Raw genomic sequence first — 15499 nt, 5'->3', positions numbered from 1 at the left:
ATTGTTTGACCAAAGACCGACTGGACCAAGAGTGGTTTGTACTCTCCTTCCTCAATTTTGAACCTTAACAAAATACACTGGAATATTAAATCAGAAGGGTTCAGAAGCTTGTGTAACAGTTTACTGTGTGACATTTCTGCTTCCTGCTAAAGTGTCTAAAAGAAAGATCAGAGACTACAGCTGAAGCCGGAGTTAACCTAATGATGAGGTCAGCTTTGACTGACCTGATGTTGCACCTCTGTGTGTACAAGATGACATGAACACCACAAGGCATCCAAACTCTGAGTAAATTACTGTCCAGCATTTTTCAGCCTTTGTGCTACTTTTAAGACCTTTGCACACAAAACACACTGCATTAAAAAGAAATCTGAAAAATGAAGTTACAAACTTCTCATGTAATATATTCAAGGTGAAACACTGGAAGATTTACACAAAATGGATCAAAAATTAGTATTTTTAGACAGAATGACATTCAAATATCTGTCACAGGCACTTTGTTAAAACAGAGTGATCAGCAGGAGACGTACGATGTGTAATATTGCAGGTCATGCATAAAAGCAGTTGGTTTCTCAGTCAGGAGCTGCAGAACTGTGTTGTATATTTCTGTGTTAAAAGTAATACGTGGGTAAACTGTTTTCACTCAGCAGGTTATAATTTGGTTTCTTTGAAGTGATCTCCCACACAGACAAGAGCCTGAATCTAAAACCTCACGCTGCTGTGGACACAGTCATCAGGCACAGATTTTACACACCTCAAAGAACCAATATGGGTTTAAGTAGACGCCAACATTAGAACATTCTTACTGCTTTACCTGCTGTCAGACAAGCCATTACACTCCACCAGCCTCCACTGACAAAAACAGTCATTTTACCTCATAAAACAGGAGCTGTTCACTGCTGCCTCGATTGGTTGGTTAGTGGATTTTGTCCCCTATGGATTCCACTATGAGCACGTTATGAAGATGAAGAATAATTTGGCTAGTGTTTTTGTTTTATTATGAATCTGGACAGGCAGGGGTTACCCACAGCTAAAAATCAGTGGTGGAACAGTGCAGACAACACAGCACCCTGGGTTCTTGTGCGTTTGCCATTAGATGTTGTACTTTGATGTGTTCATCCCTCTACCTGTAATGCACCTGAGAGCTGTGGCTGTTTAAAATACTAAATTTCACTGTCAAATAAATGATCAAGTTCCTGATTGGTCAAACTGCCTTTTATTTGTTTGAATATAGAAGGAAGAAGTTCTCCCTGCTGTCAGAAGGTCCCCGAGGCAAAGGCCTGTGTGCAGTTATGAAGACATTGACAGTGAGGAAGAGGAAGAAAGGTCCAAACCCATTGCTGCACGTGATCTCAGAAGTCCTCCAGTAAAGCCCAGAGCTCAACCCAAACAGGTGTGAGGCCACAGCTTGGGCAGTTTGAACCTGTTTTACACTAAAGGCTACAAAACAACTATTTACACCTGACTAAATCTTTACGATGTGCTGTAGACTTTTCAGTTAGGTTGTTCCTCCAGATTTCTAAAGGTTACAAAGAAAAAGCAGAATTGAAAGTTGACACCTAAATGCTTCAAAGTGCACACACTTGAATTACCTTCTTTAACAGAAACGTAACCCCACAAGGACAAGCAGCAAAACAGATGACGTGCCCCTGATCTCAGCGAGAATGGAGCGCCGAGTCTTCCCACAAAGGAGAAAAGAAGAGCGAGCAAACCGTGACATGGACAGGCAAACACACACACACCAGAGAGCGGTGTACAGCCATCCAAAGTACTGGGATAGCCAGCTCTACTACAGAGATGCTTTGGGTAAATGGGAAGAGTCTGTTCCCAAAAACTCAAGTCCTGAAGCCGGTCCCCAATGGAGTGAATGGCTGACGTCCTGGTTCCTCTTTCTGGGCGCCTTTCTTTTACTGCTTGCTGTTGTCAGAGTTTGCCAAAGTACATTGAAGCCCCTTTGAGGAGCTAATGGATCGACGAGTTTTAACAGCTCCTTTCAAAGCTCCTTCCCAAAGTGGAGATGGAGCAGCCGGGAACACAAAGCCTCTCATCAGGACTTCTGGGCTGCCATTTTCACAGTGATGGGCTGAAATAGAAGGACAAGCCTCAGTTTATTCTGCCTATTAGATGTTCTGTAAAGGTAAACATGCGATGAAAGATTTCTTTATGATAAAAAGATGAAGGGGGCTCTCGTTTCTGACTGCAACTCACACGCTCGAATAAAACAGTCTTTGACTTTGAATCGGTGGCGAGCTGCATTCACAGACACGCAGTATCACACGCTTACTCCTTTATCAGACGAGGAGTAGCTTCAGTCAAAGTGTATGAATGCAGCACATTGTTGAAAGCGCAGTGGCAGAAGAAAAGGCTACAGGATGTATAGAGGCATGCTAATTAATAAGCTGAATGTCTATTGAGGGCTTTCTGAAGGCAGCTGTCAGTCACACTGTGAGGCACACACATACCTTACTGCAGTAAGGACACTCTCCAAAAACAATGTTGAAGCTCTGCCTGCTGGAGTGCAGCGCTCGCAGCCACTGAAGAGAAAAGATCAAATCATTACCTTGAATCTGATGTGTGGCTCATAACAGCACTTTCAATATACACTCTGTACAGCTATGTTTAAGATTATCCAGCACCCTTGAAGCATTGAAGGGCTCTTTTTTTTTAAGTCGATTAGTGTCCTGCGATTTGTTTCTGAGCTTCAACGATATCTGGCCGTGCAGCATGTCACCGAGGACAGAGTCCAAACAGAGTCATCTGTGCTCATTTCCTGTGTGTCGTAAGGCTGCGCTAGTCCAGTTCTACCTTTGATCATATCTGACTGTCACTCACCTTGAGCAGCCCACCTGTTGAAACACTAAAACACTGATGGCTAATGAACACAAATCGTTTGTGCCTGATTAAATTAAATGCTGTTTAGAAACACTGTTTACAATATGTATGTCCTCAAAGGGGAATCTGTATTCATGTGCATGTTTACTGTACCTGCAGCTCACTGAAGGCAACAGGATAAGGCTTTGTATTATGACTGAGTGAAAATGGCAACTGTAATGTGCAAAACTTTGTTCATTTAAGCAAATAAATGAAATAGATGTTTATAACTGTGTCCACTACTCAGGAGGAACCCTTACAGTGTTTGAGGAGGGAGCACTGTAAACTCAAGTCAAAAATGGAGAATTGTGTCCCAGAGGCATGCTGGTGGTCCTGAGGGACTTGAGAAGAAGTGGGATTTTTTTTAATTATTATAACCAGATCAGTTTTTTGGTCATGTTGTAGCTTTGAAGTAGTCCGGGGTAAATCTTAAACTTTCTGAGATTATAATATGGGTGATGTGACAGTCTAGTTGTTGGGCACATGTCATATGAACCCATACATCCTAAGCAGTGAGTTCATGCTCAGTTTTTTACCCACATACAGCCACACATGCTTTTTCAAAAAGTCATAATTATACAGTGTGGTGGTTTCCACGCTCATCTAACAAACAAACAAATCCTTTTGCATCAGGAAGACCATCAGGTCCAACCTACTTGCTGTGGTGAGCCTTTGAATAGGGAAACAACCCAAAGTAGCTTCCATGAATATATCCATTGCTCAAAGAAAGGGAAAAAAAAAAAAAAAGACTTGATAATTTTGGTTTCCACTGACCGCTGTTATGTCATTTTATTCTTGAGAAATCACATACTGTATGACAGCAAAGATTATTCAACTTGAATATTTCTATATCAAGATATGTCAGCTATATATAAAAAAACATTTCCGTAATAAGTCATATCACTGTGGCTTGACATCTGGGCTGTTGTCATGTCAGACATCTTTATTAGAGATGGCACGATACCACTTTATGTCCCATACCGATATGAATCCGATATAGTGTTTTTTTTAATCAATAAAACAGTTTTTTTTTAATATCTTGCTGCTTTTTGTATAAGTTCATACTCAAGTAAAAAAAACAAACACTAAAGCTATTCTGTTATACCTGTATGCAAAAAATACACTGCACTCAAAATATTTTATAGTTCAGCAATACTGATCAGTCTAAAAAACTTAAACCTGCTCCATCCTCCCTATTCTGGTATTTTAAAGAGTAAGCAACCTAACTAGTGGGGCTCTAAAACTCCCAGCAAAAAAAAAAATAAAAAATGGGGAACCACCCCCCACCCTCCACCTCATGATGCTTAATCGACGTAATCAACTTTAATTTGATGCAGTGTGAAAAAAAATGCACAGAAATCAATTATTTTTCAAGAGTAATTAAATATATACAACATCTTTCTTCAACAAAATTGCACACTGCACAGATCATACCTTCCCAAAGGAAAAAGTACTATAGCTTACTGGGGTATATTAGACTTAACAGTTACTATATACAGTAATGGACTTCTATACATTTTACATCAGATTAAAACTTTGGGTGTAAGATTCGGATAATTATTTATTAAAAGCTCGACATTTTAAATGAGAATAAGAAAGAAAAGGATGTCTTTGTGCCCCCTTTTCCCTGTTCATGCCCTATCGGCCCCCCTGGCTGAACTTTGCTAGATCCGCCCCTGCACAGTTACCAGCCGTCAGCTGTAGAAAAGGATCCTGGTGTAGAAAGTGATATTAAATAAATTCTAACAACAGCTTATCAAGCTTAAACGTGCTGCTGTTGTTCAGCCGCTGGTTTCCTCTTTCTGGTGCAAAGTGGGCGATAAACAAACAAAGAGACAGACTCGCGACAGAAAAGCCGATCAGCTGATCATTGATCAGTTTGATGATTGAAATAGCAGCAGGAGAGGGCGAGGCAGTCGCTCCATATATCTGTTGTTAAGCTTAACGTGGGAATGCTTGCTCCGACGTGCTACGGTAGTGAGCCGAGTTATGCCATGTCGCAAGATTTTTGAGGTGCTTTTTTGGTATTTAATGGATCGGATTACATTTTTTTATTTCCCTCCAATATTCGATCCAGTAATTTACGTCAGTATCAGACAGATACGTAATATCGGATCGGTCCATCTGTAATCTTTATATACATAGTCTATATTCTCCTTAAAAAAAATTTCTGTTTAACTTCCAGGACATTGATCTGGTCATCTGAGTAGCAGAGGGCAGACAGGGCTGTAGAAGGCCCTTAACTCATCAGCAGGACTGGTATCTGCTTGCATGCCACAAATACAGAAACAGACTTCATGAGGGTCATCTTACAGCTGACGTCCTCCAGTGGGCCCTGTGCCCCAGTGGAGCCCAATTCTGGTATTCTATGACATTTGCATTTGCCATAGAATACCAGAATCGGCAGTTGCACCATTAGTGTGGACCTGCTACAAAATGGACTACCTTGCTGTATTAATTTTTTGTTCACTGTGATTTTCAGGATGCCTCCGAATTCAGCCTTCTGTAGGTTAATAATTTGCATTTCCATCAAATGATATTGCATCCTTTTGTTCCTAAAACATAACACATGTATACATATCCACTGAAGTCCGACGTGTTTCAAAAGCTTTCGGTTTTGTGTTGCCTACAACATTATTGAATCCTTCATATTAACTTGCATCAAACGTGTCAAATAGTTCATACACACATATTTCATTGAGACTTACTGAGTTAATATCCAGTTTTAATGTAAGGCCAATGATGAGCCATTATATGCAGCTTGCATTTTTTTCCCTCTCATCTGTTATAAAAAGCTGATGTGAACACATCTGTCTGATCTCATTGTTCAATCTAAAAATGGAAGAAACCCTGCTGTAAACCTCAAATTGTGTGTGTGTGTGTGTGTGTGTGTGTGTGTTCATACCTCATAGAGACAAGTCTGGTGGAAGGGCTGCCCACAGCGAGGGTCATTACACACCTGATCAGGGATGGCAGCTTCAAGTCGATATGAATAGCAGATGCCACACTCAAGGTTGAAACTCTACACGGACAGAGAGCAGTGAATGTGCATGTGCAGCATGCTTGTTGGCACAAACTGTCCTCACACACACTAAAGCACACACACTCCACACGTCACCCCGTAACTCCTTTCTCCCTGCTCATCGTTGCATTTTGGTGTAATGAGTAACTCCTGTTTTCTTTGGGGGTTTTTCCTGCAGCTATCCATTAAAAGAGACGATGTCAGAGGAAAGAAAAAAAACCAAAAATCAACATCTGGTCAACTCAACTTTTTTGCACTCCTCTGAATGTTAATGAAGCGGAGGCATTAATCACCGCGGCGACAGTGGATAAACAGGACACCCTTTCAACCCATCCGGAGAGAGGGGAGGGGAGAAAAACGAGGGCTTAAAAAAAAAAAAAAAAAAAAAAAAAAGAGAGAGAGACAAATGGTTTTTCGTGATTAAAGCGGTTTGATAGTGCAGAGAATTCTGCCATCTTTGTTATTCTAATGATCTTATCTGTAAACAACCCAATTAAAGGAGAACCGGAGCCCACCTCTAAGAAAAACAAAACACACAAAGAAAAATGCGGAAAGAAACGGGAAAATAAGCAGCAGTGTATGTCCGCCCCCTTAGAACTCTGAGCTCAAACAGGAGAATGTATGCAGAGATGTAAACACACACACACACACACACACACACACACACACACACACACACACACACACGCACGCACACACAGATGAAGGGACACGTTTGAAATGGAAAATGGGGCAACTATGTGACATACAGATTTTTCGTGGGTGGCAGGTGATGGGAATTCGATCTCCAAAACATCCTGGAGGTTGTGCAAGACGCTGGAGTCCGGGTTCCTGCCAGCAGACCACAGACAGCTCCTTCACACACTAATTAACCACATGCAAATGAGCCTGCAAAGACACTGGGGGATGATTAGGAGACTTTCACTACTGCTATATAAAATGTAAGAAAAAAAAATAGCAGGAACATTTGAGCTGCCTCAGACTGTACAGTGGTGGAGGGGAATTTACTGAGATGTGTGTCATGCAGGGAGGCAAATGTTAAAACCTGGGGTGAAATTTAAATCTGTACCCAGCTTCATTTGGAAATGACTTTTTTCCCTTCTTCCCCTGAGTGTTAATCAAATGGTTCTCTGCTCTCTGTGCAGGGATCCACTTAGACACTGATAATGCTCCTGGATGTAAAGATAAAAAGAATTGGAGTTTGAATGGCAGATATGCTCACAAATAATAAAGAAAAGACCAAAACCAACAATTAAAACACGGATGACACTTTGTTATGGACACGGTGGAAAAGCTGCAAACACCACAGATGAGTTGTTCTTGTGTTTTACCCTTTCGTAGTACACATGCGTGTATAAAACATGGGCACATGGTGACAGTGGGAAGAAAAAACTCCCTTTTAGCAAGAAGAACTGGGGGGAGTGAGACAGGACAAAAATGTTGGCAAAACGAAGTAGGTGGGTCCTGAGATAACCTTTTCTCAGCTTTGAGGTGACTGAAGTGACTGCCAGTGACAGCACAGGATACCGGGGACCGACATGACCTGGTAGGAAATCAGGAACCAGAGCCTGGAAGGTGGGAAAAGTGGTCGGTCCATTGAGGCAGTAGTGAAAGACACCTTATGGGCAATTTTCTCATCTGGGAGTTTCACAGAATGCAGTTTTGTCACATATTCACGCTGGAACAACTACTCCATGGTGTCTGCAGCTGTGTGTCTACTTCCACAACAGACAAGAGGGCCTAAGTTCAAATACATAATCTAATATTTTTGTAGACGAGGCCTCAGGCCTGTGTGCTGTTTGGTGAAGGGCAGGTACCATTCAGGGAGTTCCTCTGAGCTTTTAATCTAAAAACAGCTCACTGCTCTGAGAGTGGCTCAAAATGCTCTCTGTGCAGGTCAAAGATAATGAGCCAAAGGATGCTAAATCTAAGAAAGATAGATAGATGGTGCAGACGTGGATGAGAATGCTCTGCAGGTCCAGAACGTGCTCTTCATTCACAGCGGTTTTTGATAGGAACCACAACACTTGCTTATTATTTATAGTTAAATAATAAGTAAGTGTTGTGCAAGTATTGATGGGTTTGCTTTTTTCCATTTGATTTGTTGACAGTAATGCAAAAATCATATCATAGTACATCACATTATAATGTGATGTACTATGACATCCACCATATTCTTCAGAAAGTGTGTGACATTCAGAGCTCAATTTCTGCTCAAAGAGATTCTGCTGAATTAGCATGTGAAAGCTCAGTGACTGAGAAAACCTTACCACAAGTGCATGTTAGCGTTTAGCTTATTCCTCAGCGGAGTCACCACTGAAACAAAACACAAGAAATCATGTGGAATTGGATGGAAATCAGAATAGTAATAACAGCCTTAAATTAGATCTGCAGTCACATTTCAAGCAGCTTCAGATACACTATCACTGTATATAAGGCCCTGGAAAATTAGACTTCCTTTAAAAAAAAAAAAAAAAAAAAAAAGCACTCTGCATACCCTCAAACAACATCTCTTATTGGACAAAGGCCCAGATCAGCACAGACAGCGGCGTCACCGCTGTTAGATATGAACCATGGTTGCTTGTGCCGTTCCACAGGGGAGCTTTGTCTCCGTGCAGCGCTCATCACTCTCGCTGTTTGTTATTCCTACATGCAAAAAGCAATATTTCTATGCGACCCCCTGTATTTGAGGGTCGCTGCCTGCCTCCCGTCTTGGTGGCTGAAGTGTGCGTGTGTTTAATATCTTTTGAGTTGCATTGCTAGGCAACAGGCTAGGAGTCGCGTGACCTTGGGTTTACAGAAACAATGGCCGACAATTGACGGGGACTTAAATAGAAAACTGGAGCCCGAGCTCGCCTGCTGACTGGCTCCGGTGTTGCTGCGCTGGGAATGAAGATGTGCCACTCTGGAAGCAGATCCTCTGACACAACAACGCACAACAGTCAACACAACCAGAGATGTGTGGAGAGCAAAAAAAAAGTGCTATTTTCTTTCACAGCTCGTAGCTTCTCACCGATCTGATCTGAATAACGACAGAATTTAGACTTTATTGCCTCATCTGATCCTCAGCTGCTACGTTATTGTGTGAAGACAGGCAGGATGCACAGGCCTCAGGAAGATCCCATTTATGAAACTACTACTTTGTTTTTTAATTGAACTCATTTAAGTTAAGTTAAAGTCCAAGAAGCAATGCTTGGACGTGGGCGTCTTAGTGACTGTCACATGCATGTCACCTGATAACTGTGTATTTCCCATGCTGTATCATTGTCAGTTAGTTTTGGGGTTATAATACTGCAGATGAGCTCTTGCGCTGCCTGCAAACACACTTTGACTCCCAGGTCATACCCACCATGCTCTGCTCCTAGCAGGCAGCATTCTGGCAGCATCTTTGGGTGTCGGGGATCCACCTCTACTTTGATGGAGACGTTGTTTCCTGCACACATACACACAGATCCACTTATAAAGACCAGTGGGTAGTTAGGTGGTTGTAATATTTGGTTGTATTATGGTCTGTGAAGCGGCATCAAGATCTGCTGATGTGTGGAGCAGTACCAATGGCGATCCGCCTCGTGGTGTCTGAGTGACATGGTTTTTCCGGTTCCAGAATCCAGGTCTTGCTATCAATCTCATCCAGAACATCCCAGAACTCTGACAGGGACTCCAAAACCAGCAGGAACTGGCTGTGGAGCTGCTCCAGAGTGCTCTAATAAACCAGACCAGAAGAATTATACTGCTGTAAGAGCAGTTAGTTTGATACAACTAGCTTCTATTATCACAGGTCCCAGTCTGACCTGCTAACTATGAGCACTCCTTACTGCTTACATTTGATTATTAGCAACCAGGTGCTGATAATCAAATGCACTTAGGAAGTATGAGCACTGTAGAAGCAGAGGTTTTTGACAGTTTGCAGGTCTGAAGCATCCAGGTCATCCCAGCATAATTACAAATGCTGAGTAATTAAAAAAAAAAAAAACCCCTGAAAAACAGCATTTGGACATTCATCTATCGCAGAGACGTAGAGTCAAATGTGAGCCCATCTGAGACCAAGGTGGAGATGTGTGACTGTAATGCAGAGCCCCATGTTTGGCAAAAACCTAACACAGCACGCAAGCACAGGCAGGAGGGGGATGATTTGGGTATTCTAGATAAGTATTCTAGAGTCAAATGTGAGGCCATCTGTCAGGCCGCTAAAGCTCGTGTCAAGAAACAAGACAATGATCCCAAGCACAGCAGCACATTTACAACAGAATGGCTGAAGAGAAAAGAAAAGAAAAGAATCACGATGTTGCAACGGCCCAGTCAAAGTCCAGAGATGTCGTGGTGGGACCTTAAGAGATCTGTGTATAAATGAATGTCTGCAAACCTCAATGAGCTGAAGCAATGCTATGAAGAGGAGCAGGTCAACATTCCTCAACAATGATGTGAGACACTGACTCTGCCTTAGAAAATGATTTCTTTAGGTTATTGCTGCTAAAGTGGCTCTACAAGCTAATGGTGGAGTGGAGTTTTTCACATGGCTGGAGCACGGCTCGTGCATCATTCCTGTCCTAGTTTTTTTCTATCTTTATCATATCTGTAAGATTATAATGATTTATTAGTGAGCTTGAGATATATTAGTGGGGGTAAATAGGAACTAGCTGCCATTTCTAATACATGTTCAAAATAAAAATGAGTGGGACCGAGCTTAAATCAATCTCAGAAAAAAACATTTAAAATCTCCTAGGCAGTTCCAACAATTTTACAATATTCAGTTAAGATATAACCAGTTTAAGTATTCTGGTTATATCTGTAAGCAGGTACCTGTAAACAGTTAACACAGAGTTCTTATTGGACAAATTGTTTGGTTTTCAAAGTCAGTGACACAGGGCAGGTTTTTAATATGCCATTTCAAAAGGTTAATAATTACATATAATGTTTTTAATGCCAAAGCAAATGCACAGAAGACATTTGCTGCCATGTTTCATTTGAAAATTAAAGTGAACTCAAAGTGTAGACAGCAAATGGACAGTGAGTGAAGACTGTATAAACTTGAGGTGCACACACATGGTTACACACACACACAGAAGAGAAAGGGAGGCTGATAGAGGTGTGGGAGAGCAATACAGATGGAATGAGAAGGAAAAAATTAGAGGAAAAAATGAACCAAAAATTATGGGTCATTGTGCCAGCACAGTGCACACAATTAAGCATCGTCCAGGTGCCGAGAGCCTCAGCAATTACAGCCCAATTAATGCCAGTGGTATGATTACGGTTACAGCTCAGGATAACTGCGCTAGACCCAGTTCAGAAGGAGAAAAAAAAGAAAGAAAAAAAAAGGAAGAAGAGCTGGTAATTGAATTCCTGCTGCATCTGAGAAGAGAACACGCGTAAGAGTGGCAAACTGTAGGAAAGTATAAAAGAGAGTGAGTCTGAGCTGAGATTTGCTCTTTGGCCATCTCAATCAGTCCTCTTTATCTATTTATGACTGACCTCAATTTGACTCCTAAAAGCAGCCAGGTTGAAATTATTCACTTCTCTTTACTTGGATGCTGTTAAATTTTACTGTCTTTAACCCCCTTTTTACAATTTCTTTTATTTGTTCACTATTGTAATTTCTTTCACTCTGTAATTTTATAGAATTGCAAAAGGATGCCGTCAACGTGACATTTTACTGAGAATGGATGTGAGCATGTTGCCAGCATGAACATTTTCTTCTATGGAACAATGGACAAATTATTATTATTTTAAATCGCTCATTATATGTAATGTTATTTACATGTGATCTTCAGATTTTACAACTTCATAGATAAACAAAAGGAGTATGACCACTCACAGACGAGGCAAGCAAGTAAGATTGACTGTCCATCTAGAACAGGGGTGTCAAACTCAAATACACAGTGGGCCAAAATTCAAAATAAAAAAAATAAAAAAAATAAAAAAGATTTTTTTTAGGGGTATTTTATATTTTAGGGGTGCAACAATACACAAAATTCACCGTTCGGTTCAGTTCGATACTTTGGTGTCACGGTTCGATATTTTTTCGATACAAAAAAAATGTTCATGCCTTTTCAATTTGTCATTTATTAAAATTATAAATATATATATTAACTCAAAAGTACAGTTTTTAAATGTAATGTTGCTGAAACAACAAAATAAAAAAAATAAAATAAATCTATCTGATGGAGAAATCACTCATCTTTGGAAAAGAGAGTTTATTACAGAGAAATGGCTCTTTCCAAAATAAAAGCTATACTATACGCTTCTTCTGGGCTATATTCCACAACATATTAAACAGATCAGGTCCCCATAAGGAGACTCATGTGCTTGTTTTTTTTTGTCTGCTTCCACTAGTCTTTGCACTAGGATGATGTCGGTGTAAATGTGCAGTGATACTCGTTGTGTTCCCAGTAGTGCTGTCAGCGCTAATCTCGTTAAAATGACATTAATGCCATAACGCAGCAAATCTCCGTTAACGAGTTACCGCGGATCGCCCCGTGCTTGGGGCTGGATGGCGTCAACATGTTAACAAGCTAACTGCGCTAACGCACTAGTTCCCACAAATTGAGCATTACGTGGCACATCCGACATACTGTTTTACTTTTGTCCATGCGCTTACCTTCAGGGTCATACGTCACATGAAGACCAAAATAGTTCCAAAGTCCAGATCTGAATGAGGGTGGGGGAGCCACTGAGCATCGTCAGAAGAAAAGTTGATAAAATAAATTAAAAATGTTGTATTGTTCGATACATATGCGTACCGAACAGAAAGCATTGTATCGAACGGTTCAATATCGATACGAGTATCGTTGCACCCCTAATAGATATATCTATATCTCTATCTCTATATATCTCTATATATCATGGTTCGGTTCGGTTCGATACTTTGGTGTCACGGTTCGATATTTTTTCGATACAAAAAAAATGTTCATGCCTTTTTAATTTGTCATTTATTAAAAATTATAAATATATATTTTAACTCAAAAGTACAGTTTTTAAATTTAACCCTAACCCTTGTGCGTGTTTTTTATTTTGACAGCGAATACGCACCTGCGGACCACTTATGTGCAGCCCTGGTTATTTAGCTCGTCATATTGCAGCCACAGAAATTCTTTTGTCCATGAAACCATAAAGCTGCACTTTCTTTTTGCCTTATAGTCTGATTTGTCATAACTTCTCCGTTTTGTGGTAAGCTTTTCTTTGGCTGTCACTTCTTCACCCTGACCTGTCTTATTTGGCTCAGCAGAACTAAAATATATATCTGTCTGTGAAGGTTCTCAGTCATCCAGGTCATCGTAGTCAAATATATATCCTGCTGCTTTTACACACGCACTCACATAAGCTCAGCGATTCTCTGCGCGATCAACCTCTCACATGTTTAAGCTGCGGGAGATTTCACTTGTCATGTTTGCATAGTAAGCTAACAATTAATAAGACGATGTCAGAGGAATTGGTGCACAAATTATCATCACTCACAGATCAGTGCTGTCATTGCAAAGTGAAAGCAAAAAAACAAGCGCAAATTCAAACGCGATTTCAATATGTCACATATTGACAGTGGCTCACCGATGCCAATGACATAATTACCCAGCTACATTTCTGAAAGAATGCAAAAGCATTGACATATATTTTTCCTTCCTACAATAGCCCGACGGGCAGGGCAGAGACAGATTTTGGTAGCCCGACTGAAAAAATCGCTAGCTCCGGGACGTCGGGCTAGCGATATTGCAAGCCCTGTATCTGATTGAGGAATCACTCATCTTTGGAAAAGAGAGTTTATTACAGAGAAATGTCTCTTTCCAAAATAAAAGCTATACTATCCGCTTCTTCTGGGCTATATTCTCAGCAGCATATTAAACATATAAGGAGAATCACGTGCTAACAGCTGTCTAAATGACTCGGTTAAAGTTAGTAGCATGCTTGTTGTTTTTGTACTAGGATGATGTCGGCGTAAATGTGCAGTCATATTCGTTGTGTTCCCACTAGTGCTTTCAGGTTAATCTCGTGTAATTATATATATATATATATATATACACATATACATATATACATACATACATATATAATACCAGTAGGCCAGCTCTAATAGTAATTTGGTATGGCTTCGCGGACCAAATGTAATGGGCCACAGTTTGACACCTATGATCTACAATGAAGTCCTCACCCTATCACTAAGCTTGTGACCAAAGGTGAGTATAAGAATATAGACGTATCCAGTACAGTATCCACATCACCCCAATAACTTTGTCAACTATTTTACCTCCTTTTCCCAAGGCTGTGCTTTGTATAGGTAAGGTAGTACTGCTTTTACAGATATAAGCAGACAGGCTATAGCAGACAGCTCTCCCGTTGGTAATTTGAGTCACTGAACATAACCGTACATACCTGCTGTCATTACGTAATAACTTAGCAATCCACAAATCTGACCAAATACAGTTACTTCTGGCTCCAAAAAGCCAACATGGCAGCAGCCAAAACACACAGACAATATACATATATTTAAAAAAGGATGTAGGTTAGGTATGCAAGTAATAAACCTACATACCTGTGGTTTCAAAAAGACTTCTGTCCCATAGAAGCGACGAGGTTGAACTTGACCTCTGTAAACACTTTAGTGATGAGTTTATTCATTGGGTCACTTCTTCCAGGTCATAGTGAATAAACAATGAGTCAGTTTACTAAATTTTAGTCATTGTAAGTATTAGAGATATAGAGATATATGAAAATTAGTTCAGAACTAATGGGTAATGCCAAGGTGCCTATAGAGTACATGGTCTGAACCAACTAGGACTGCAACTTTTCAATTTATTATACAAAAGGCAATCACCAACATTTAACAGCAAGTTTGTATTTTCATGCAAGGATGTGTATTCAGGAGGGGCTTTTTGGGTCCACTGCTTAGCCAGTCACACACAGAACTTCCATCATCTCTCATGCTTGTACTTTTTGGTCGTTAGAAAAAGAAAAAAAAACAAAAGAAAAAACACACACACACACAAACCATTGTATAGCCTTCAAGCACACAAAAACTGCATACACACCAAGGTTCCACACAAATGCACAGAGTGGCACGTCTTGGCCCTGCAACAGAGCAGGCAATAATTACTCATTCAAATGAACATGTCAGGACTGCCGACAGACAAGCCCTTCCCCCCACCACACACACCCTTCACACATCAGACAAAAACACACTTGCCACAGATGCAAGCGCACATACACAAGCATATACACACACTTCATGTTGCAGTGTGGGAGAGATCCATCAACGGCCCAGCAGGCAGACAGGCTCCATACGGTAGCGCTGTTCTAAGCTGGTCCTCACTGTACGCCTGCCATGTATCAGCTCGCCAACACAGACACACACACACACACACACACGCCCATGCATTAGCATCTCTCTCCTCACATTCTCTGTCGCTGGTGTTTCCTCTCTCTGATTGACATAACGCATTTCACAGCTCCTTTTTTGTCACTCTCCAAACATCCTCACTCCTGAGGTCTAAAAGTCAAACTGGTCTTTACAAAAGTGCACATCAAATTGGCACAAAGGACGTGCAATGTCGAGATACAGAGTGCCACCGTATTTTTTTTAACGATGGATTAAGTGACTGTTTGCGTAAAAATAAATAAATA

General features: G+C 40.8%; 2 protein-coding genes across 6 annotated transcripts in view; one reads left to right on the top strand and one right to left on the bottom strand.

Annotated features, from left to right (window-relative positions):
* Window positions 1-1955, top strand: part of vrk2 (VRK serine/threonine kinase 2) — a 38059-nt gene extending 36104 nt beyond the window's left edge. For all 5 annotated transcript variants that reach the window (XM_085478462.1, XM_085478458.1, XM_085478459.1 and 2 more), the window contains exons 14-15: window positions 1232-1390; window positions 1602-1955. In XM_085478462.1, coding sequence (XP_085334588.1) covers window positions 1232-1390; window positions 1602-1955 — 513 coding nt within the window. The remainder of the gene's footprint in view (window positions 1-1231; window positions 1391-1601) is intronic.
* Window positions 107-15499, bottom strand: part of fancl (FA complementation group L) — a 35693-nt gene continuing 20300 nt past the window's right edge. The window contains exons 8-14 of the mRNA XM_085478463.1: window positions 9443-9593; window positions 9240-9323; window positions 8161-8206; window positions 6640-6721; window positions 5774-5890; window positions 2460-2531; window positions 107-2080 (exon numbers count right to left, since the gene is read on the bottom strand). Of these exons, the coding sequence (XP_085334589.1) occupies window positions 2045-2080; window positions 2460-2531; window positions 5774-5890; window positions 6640-6721; window positions 8161-8206; window positions 9240-9323; window positions 9443-9593 (588 nt within the window). The 3' untranslated portion in view covers window positions 107-2044. The remainder of the gene's footprint in view (window positions 2081-2459; window positions 2532-5773; window positions 5891-6639; window positions 6722-8160; window positions 8207-9239; window positions 9324-9442; window positions 9594-15499) is intronic.

This window comes from Copadichromis virginalis, linkage group LG13, assembly GCF_057382275.1.
Source record: "Copadichromis virginalis isolate Kocher_CV1m ecotype Utaka linkage group LG13, C_Virginalis_male_GT1.1, whole genome shotgun sequence".
Lineage (NCBI taxonomy): Eukaryota > Metazoa > Chordata > Actinopteri > Cichliformes > Cichlidae > Copadichromis > Copadichromis virginalis.
This window is presented reverse-complemented; position numbering and strand designations above follow the sequence as displayed.